We start from the raw sequence: 8,714 nt of genomic DNA, 5'->3' as shown, positions 1-8,714 counted from the left end.
CCCAGGTAGGTGACCTCCTCTTTATCCTCAATAATGTTTTCACCTACTCTAATTTTAAAACCCTGGGATTTCTTTAGGTTGGCGTTTGACCCAAAGAGTATGGCCTCTGTTTTTCCCAGATGAAGAGACAATTTATTGTCACTGAGCCAAGAGCAGATCTTTTTAATTTCATTGCTCAGGACACTTTCCACTTTAGACTTATCCCTGTCAGAGACCAGGAGTGCCGAGTCGTCAGCAAACAGGAACAGGTTGCAATCGCATGCCGATTTCATGTCATTAATATATATTAAAAACAGTTGAGGCCCCAAAATGCTTCCTTGGGGGACCCCACATGTCACTGGAAGGGACGAGGACAAGGTGCCATTGATGTCTACCACCTGTTCTCTTCCCTCCAGGTAGGACTTGACCCATTTGGCTGACTTGCTATCAAAGCCTATCGCTCTCAATTTTTCTAGTCCCTCTGGAAAACACACCAGAGTGTAGGGTCAGCAGCGCCTTTGCTGTAAGTAGGCAACCAATGCCTTGCTCAAGGACACTGACAGGCTGTCAGGACACATGGGCTGTCATGGGTGATATATAGAACCTGTGACCTTCCTGTTACGGGACTGTCCCTCTAGCCACAAGGCCACGGTGCCGCCCGTGAAAGATGTGGTGATTAATGGCTGTCATAATGGTGAAGATGTCATTTGATTAATGTCAAGTGTCTACCATGTGTAGGTCAACTCAACATTTCAGCACCATGGACAGTGCCAGTAGAGGGGGCGTGTTCCCTAGAACCACTGTTAGAAGGAGATGACAACAGTTGCTATGTATCCCACAGTATTTATGAGGAATATTCCTCTACATTGGACCAGAATGGCAGCTGGAATGAATGGGAGTCAATGAGCCTGACATAGAAAATCTGACATCAAAAGGTAAAATCTCAACATCCATAGTGGAAAAACAGGTAGTGAAACTGGACTACAATACAATTAATTGTAGTGGTTCAAAACATCCACAGCAACCATGATAACTGATGTTCTCAAAGTGTGGGGCGTGCCCCCAGAGGCATGATGGGGGGGGGGGGGGGGCGACCAGGGGTACCAACGTGCTGAACTATTGTTTTGACATTGGCGCGTTTCTCAGACTGCAGCGATGAGTCGACGTTTGACCACGTTGACTATGAAATTTCATCGTATGGAATATTCATGACAGACACATGCGTGTGTTTGTGTGTGTGTGAGTGAGTGAGTGTTGTTTGTGTGTATGTGTGTGTACATTTACTATAGGCTACTCTTTTTGACATGGATTAGTAAATTGTATGTAATGATAAACAATATCATTGTAACTGGTGGGTGTTAGATTATTTCAAGATAATAAAGTAGACTCAATAGATAAAAAGCAGTAGCCTAATGGCATCTAGGTTACTCACCCTACTCATGTACTGACATACAGTAAATAAACTGCATGGCTCATCCCCTACTCGGGGTATTCGGTAGGTGGTGTCAGAGAGGCAACTACCCATGTTGTGACCTAAGGATAGTAGTACCACACTTGAAAAACACATCAATCATTTTTAGGCGCCTTCAAATTAAATGCATTATTATTATTAGGCACAATATGACAACATGGTATTGCACTTTGTTTACAGTTTTTGTATTTGTCTGATGTGTGGTTTGGATTTCAGTGGGTATAGGAGAGAGGTATTGCTACTGCTAGCCACACCCCAGGCTCGACCAAGAGGTTTACATTTATCACAATTTTAGTATACTTTTTTCTTTTTCATATATATACTTTTTTCTTTTTACTTGGGAACATACAGTATATGACACTTTTCTGACACCTTTCAGCGCTGCATTGGGCATTAAATCCCATATAACCAAAAAACAAACAAACAAACACATTGAACAAAAATTTTCCTTCATGCCCATTTTTATTTTTCATTACAGCCATGTGTTCGACCCATCTGCTTCGATGTTTGTACATGTGTTCATTGATAAATACATTTTTAGCAGCAAAAAAATAACAAATCTAAGCATATTTGGTAAGTGAATGATTTTGGACAGGTTGTCAAGTGTAAACAGGATAAATATTAAATAAACATCATATCCTTCTACTGGTGATTTTCTTTCTCTGAAACGGTCATGTTTTTCTCTTAAGCAAGTGATCATCAAGTCCTCGTCCGCACAGCAAATCAATACTCTGAGTACTTAAGCACTGAGGAATCAAACCTGAAACACCCGTTACAATCGCAAGTTCTTACTCGGGAGATGGAATAATATTGCATCGTATACATTTCTGTCACATTGTTCATTTCATATGGACGTATGTCATATTGATATCACAAAAGACAATAAAAAAATATAGAGGAACTGCATGGGGGGGGGGGTACCTATTAAGACCGACAGTGTTTTATATTTCTTATTCCATATGGATCTCTGCAAGTCCTGATAGGCTCTAGAGAAAATAATTGGAACTGTATTGCGTAAAAAAATAAAACAATACAATCAACTTCCGAATGTGTAAGGCCAAATCTGTTTCTATGAATCTATTTCACATTGGTAATTCCATATGCAACAGCTTCTGCAACAGATAATACAAACAATTCTAAACTGTATGGTATTAAAAAAATAAAATAAATGTACAATCAGGTTATTGTATAAGAATGACAGTGATAGTGTTTTATAAATCTGTTTCACATAACTCACATTATCACCAGTCTAAAATACTCCCTTAAAAACACATTTAAATGATTAATAGGTTTCAAGGCTGAGTTGATAAATCATACGGAATCAACTGGCAAACAGTTTATGCTGAACTTGCAGCAACAATTAGTAGCAGTTATTAATCAACACCCATACAAGGGTGAAATGTGCAGTTTATAATTTTATACTTTATAACTTGCACTTTAGCCCACCGACTGGACTGAAGCCACTAGTTGCCGTCTGTTTATCAAGGTTCTGTGCGCCAGTGACATTGTACGTTTTACTCATATGTTTATGTTAAATAGTATAAAATCTAAAGTTAGAAATCCATTCTTACAAAGCAAGGCAAAACATTTTTGATAATTGTTAGCATGTATTAAGACCATTTCATTATGTATACGGTATAGTCAAGGATTACCTTAGATGTTTATGTAAACAAATGGAATTCATAGAACACTATTTTGCTATCTTCACTATTAATTACAGTCATCATTAAGACGTATACCAATCGTTAAGGTACTTCTTGCAATACTTACAGGCACCAATACTTGATCTGGGTCCAAAGGTATTTGACACCCTCTCAATATGAACAATGTAAGCATTGGCATTAATATGTTTCACATGACATGAGGCACGTTTAAGGACTTGTAAAAGTGTATTAACTATATAAATATGCTGTGTTTCCCAGAAGAATCTCAGAACCAAGATAGTGTTATTTTCATTGACTAGACATCAGATACCTGTGTCAGATACTGGGCTGATAACAGGCTTGAATAAGAGTATTGAAGAAAAAAGGGTGAGGTTTGAGAAAGGTCTGTATATCAGCCCGTACCTAAGATGAAGTACTCTGGAACTGGTCTCGGCGGTGTAGCATTGACCTGACATGGTGGCAATACATTTCCCTTATAGAGTACATTCAGATACAACGTGAAACGAGAGGTGGTGCGAATGCATACAGAGTCAACTGACTGACGAGAACGGAGGCGAACAGACGTGGCTTTGCTCTAGTATAAATATTTTCAACTCGAGTGAGAAAATGACCAGGCAAGATGGAGTTAATACAGGTATATCTTAACAATGGATACGAAACAGACCGCTATGAATGCTCTGTATCCTATACTGTAGATATTGAATAGGTTACATTTAAAAAGGTAGTTTTTGTCAATGTCAACAATGCAAACTCTCTAACATGTCTTCACATTATCAGCTGTCAAAAAGACAATTGTTTTTCTTTGCGTTGTATCTGAACATGCCGTGCCCTGACCCAAATCACTTTAAACACCCTTGTTTCCACTTCACATGAGAACACTCAAACACACACCTCAAACATTGAGCCAAGAAGAAACAATAGATGGTTTCACTGGAATTCTGTTGCTAGGGAACAGTTTTGACCCAAATCAATTTTCCTGTCAACTACTGCATTAGCAAACTTTGCAACAGGAAATACATTTAGATCCTTTTAGAATGTTATTGTTGTCACTTTGAAACCGTCTACACCACAGAACATTTGATCCAGATTCAAACTGGTACCTGGAATTTTTTTTGCTATCGGGATAACAATTGAGGAATTAGCTTGTTCTTTTTTCTAAAAATCAAAGGAGAAGAAAGAAGCTGGCAGATTGCAAATGTACTCCCAGGACCACTTAGAACTGAACCAGATGTTCTGGAATTCATTCAGGACCCCCTGGTTGTGGAGGAGCGGTGTATAAAACCAAGTGCCTCCTCTCAGCCTCACCCGTCACTGATCGAGGTACGTTTGTTTTATTTTTCGCATGGTCCTCTTCAATCGTAGATGCCCTTGACACGTTTGTTTTCTGGGTCGAAGGGAGACTTGAGGTGGGCCTTGGCTTGGTAGGTCACGCCCATCCTCTCCAAGGTGAAATCACCACTCCTTATGAAATCAGGACTCACCTGGTAGAGAAAGAGAGAGAGAAAAGAGAGGGCAGGATAGAGAGAGGGGGGGTGAGGGAGAAGCAGACAGAAGGAGGAGAGGAGGAGGAGAACAGAATGACAAATTAAAGCACACACTTAGTGAAATTACTGTCCCGGCCGACAGACCAGTCCATGCTGACAGTCAGTTCAGTCATTTACGAGTCAGTCAGCGTAAACAGTAACTCCCTGTCAAAGTGTCCTTAAGCAACCAGCATTACATGGAGCTGCATTGAATCACATTCTAATCTGCTTTTGGTTGACTCTTGAAGGGGGCTAGAAACTGGCTGAACCTACACTCTGCACCGTCTGGTGAAAAGTCTACATGAATGTGTGTCTCAAGGGAACATGTAATAATGGAAAATGGACTGTATTTTTCTATAGTGCTTTTATGCAAAGTGTTTTAAAACGTATGCCTCACATTCACCCATTCACTCGCACACATACACAGACGGTGGAGGAAACCATGCAAGGCGCCCAGCCTGCTTGTCGGGAGTCAGGGGTTCAGGGTGTGTGTGTGTGTGTGTGTGTGTGTGTGTGTCCTCACCACTCCACCGTCAGGGTTGCGGATGAATCCATATGCGATGATCTTGTCAACAAAGAATCGTAGTCGGAACGCCGCAGGCTGCCGACGGGAACGCCATTCCGGAAAATTGCCTCTAGACCAAACATTGGTACTTTGCTGAAAGAGAGAGAGAGAGAGAGAGAGAGAGAGAGAGAGAGAGAGAGAGAGAGAGAGAGAGATTTGATACACAGTATGGAACAATGAAATTGTATTGGAAATTGTCAAAGAAAATACTCTCAAAATGAGTATTAGACCACATTCTAGCGTAAACAACCGATATGACTCATGCAGACACACACACACACCCAGAACTCTGCATCAGTTTATTTTTTCACTGCCCCGGCTGTACACTCGCTGCCCCGGCTGTACACTCACTGCCCCGGCTGTACACTCGCTGCCCCGGCTGTACACTCACTGCCCCGGCTGTACACTCCCTGCCCCGGCTGTACACTCACTGCCCCGGCTGTACACTCACTGCCCCGGCTGTACACTCACTGCCCCGGCTGTACACTCACTGCCCCGGCTGTACACTCACTGCCCCGGCTGTACACTCGCTGCCCCGGCTGTACACTCCCTGCCCCGGCTGTACACTCACTGCCCCGGCTGTACACTCACTGCCCCCGGTTCTGCGATCTGATTGGCCACTGACGTTTCTGGTCATGTGACATGTGCGCCAATCGCGTGACGCCTGTTTCTGCGCCTATTTCCACCTCTAACAGCCTGCAAACTACCTAACGCCTAGTTTATCACTGGTTAAGCTTAGGCGACTCTTTCGAAGTTGGTTAAGGTTAGAGTTTGGAATCAGGGCTGGTGGTCTATCGCCCTGCTCTAAGACAAACTCTAACCTTAACCAACTTCGAAAAGAGTGCCTAAGCTTAACCAGTGATAGAAACAGGCGTCACACGACCACATGACCAGAAACGTCAGTGGCCAATCAGATCGCAGAATGCGAACGCGGAACTGGAAATCCGTTGGTAAAAGTAATGATGCGCCCCGGCTGTACACTCCCTGCCCCGGCCAGACACTCACTGCCCCAGCTGTACACTTACTCGTCAATAGTGAAGCACACAATGCGTCTCCTAAGCCCCTCCTTCTTCTGTATCTCCAGCCTATCACGGCCCTGGAACGGAATGGAACTCTTCATCTTACAGGTGAAGGCTAGCCCCGCCTCCAGGGGTGTGTCGTCAGGGCGAAGGTCAGCATGCCAATGTCTGTAGCCTAGAGAGAGAGAGAGAGAGAGAGAGAGAGAGAGAGAGAGAGAGAGAGAGAGAGAGAGAGATTAAGAGCAAGAGATAAAATGGAGGTGGGCAAGAAAGTGAGGGGTGTGTGGTAGAGAGAGGGGCAAAGAGAGGGGGTGTAGGGAGAGAAGGAAAGAAGGAGAGTTAAATGTAATGTGCTTTTATGTTCAGAAACATTGTAATTTACTGCATTTTGAGCAGAGCTGTAGACTAACTTTTCCACTAGTGGCACTGCTGCGTCCAACTTTCTCAGTGAGTAGAGTCATTTATGTCAACATAAAGTCTGTAAATTATATAGAGAATACAGAAAAGAAAGCATAATATAAAGTTTCCCCACAACTTGGGCTGTTGCCAGCCTAACACATTGATCTAACATTATATTGGCTAGATTTGAGGGGAAGTGTGTGTTCCTATTTGCCTTGGTGGCACTAGTGTGAGTGGGGGAGAAATCGCATGGCTCTGCAACTATATAATCCAACATACGTCGGGTCTAGTTTCATCTACAGCATTTCATTGGGTTGAAATTAAGCACCAGGATTCAGCATCCTGTCCTCATGATCTCACATGAGGACAACTCTCAGTATCTTCCAAACCAAATACATATGTGTGTGGGATATGTGTGAGATTGTGGGTTAAAACTAACTTTTTCCTTTACTAAATGCCACTTTAATAATAAAGTCCTGTTTTCAAAAAGGTTCGAAATAAATAAAGTTTAACACTTTAACTGCGAAAACGCCGGAACTCGTCATTCCCCGCCATGCTCAAGTTGCCGAGGACGCCGTAACTCGTCTTTGATATCAATATTTCAAAAATCTGTGATCGAAATCATATTTCCGTTCCGGAGCCTTGACACACACAGTGCTGATCTCCTCTCAACCCTCTAGCGGTTCAAGAGCGCCATCTGGTGGCCGATCGGCAGATCGAAACCGGATATCAACCTTTGAACCGCAGGACTCACTCCATATGGGGTCCGGGCACTCGCTAATGTTAGAGAGACTCTGTCTTCACACAGTGAACATCGATCGGTGGAAATAACTCGAAAAAACAACATGATTTGGACGTATACTATTATACAACCTGGAATAGATCGGGCATTTATTTTCAACATCCCATAATCGAAAACGTCTACTCCACGCTGATCGCCCAACGGCCCGAGGAGACTGGGGTGAGTTTTAGCGTGTAGTATTACCGTGTTCGATATAAACTGCTATGATGAACATATGACCCACATTAGATGAATGGTATAACGTTGCCCACGGAATTATAAACGCCCCCTCGCCCATCCGGTCAACATCAGATGACGTGTAGTAAATTCTAGAAGTACGTCCAGTTGAAATTTTTGATCTCGCACAGATTCCTACCAAACTGTATTTGATCATCAATATAATGCATTTGGGGCTATAAATCACGTTCTGGAGAAAGCTGCAGAAAGAGATGAAAACATACTTATACTTTAGACCATATTTTAGTATGAATATGTGAATGAAAAAGTTTAACGTTGCTACACCATGAACATACATATAGGACATTGAATGGGCCCTAATAATGGCAATCTAGCAATAGAATTAAAAAAGTTATAAGCCCTGCAAAGAAGGGGAACTTCTCCATGTTAAAGGATAACTCCACTATTTTGGGAAATTAGCTTATTTAACATCTTCCCTGGAGTTAGACAAGAAGATGCATACCTTTTTTGTCTCTGTGTGTGCATTTTAGCTTTGGGAATAGATGCTCCGTTAGCATAGCTTAGCTTCATCACTGAAGTGAGGCAGGACAGTAGCCTTACAGTGCCTTACAGTGTATTGCAAGGTCTGACATTGACCAAACTTGATATGCATGACCTTGGTGGGCTCTAGGTCAACTCCTGAAAAGGGGGTCAATGTCAGACTTTGCAATCAAAAGTTAGGGGGCTAATAACCCTTGCCATAATTTCAGTGCGCCCCTAACTTTTGATTGCAAGGTCTGACATTGACCCCCTTTTCAGGAGTTGACCTAGAGCCCACCAAGGTCATGCATATCAAGTTTGGTCAATGTCAGACCTTGCAATACACTGTAAGGCACTGTAAGGCTACTGTCCTGCCTCACTTCCAGTGATGAAGCTAAGCTATGCTAACGGAGCATCTATTCCCAAAGCTAAAATGCACGCACAGAGACAAAAAAGGTATTGCATCTTCTTGTCTAACTCCAGGGAAGATGTTAAATAAGCTAATTTCCCAAAATAGTGGAGTTATCCTTTAAATAGAGCTGGCAAGGGATGGTATATCATGAATTTAACCTTGGGCAATCAAAGTGTTAATATCA

The 8,714-nt window shown here is 42.5% G+C and overlaps 1 protein-coding gene across 1 annotated transcript in view; it reads right to left on the bottom strand.

Annotated features, from left to right (window-relative positions):
• Positions 1-1,893: 1,893 nt before the first annotated feature.
• Positions 1,894-8,714, bottom strand: part of sardh (sarcosine dehydrogenase) — a 64,676-nt gene continuing 57,855 nt past the window's right edge. The window contains 4 exon segments of the mRNA XM_084324959.1: positions 1,894-4,595; positions 5,161-5,217; positions 5,223-5,295; positions 6,228-6,396. Coding sequence (XP_084181085.1) covers positions 4,467-4,595; positions 5,161-5,217; positions 5,223-5,295; positions 6,228-6,396 — 428 coding nt within the window. The 3' untranslated portion in view covers positions 1,894-4,466.

This window comes from Notolepis coatsorum, assembly GCF_963971535.1.
Source record: "Notolepis coatsorum genome assembly, chromosome: 11".
NCBI classification, from domain to species: Eukaryota; Metazoa; Chordata; class Actinopteri; order Aulopiformes; family Paralepididae; genus Notolepis; species Notolepis coatsorum.
This window is presented reverse-complemented; position numbering and strand designations above follow the sequence as displayed.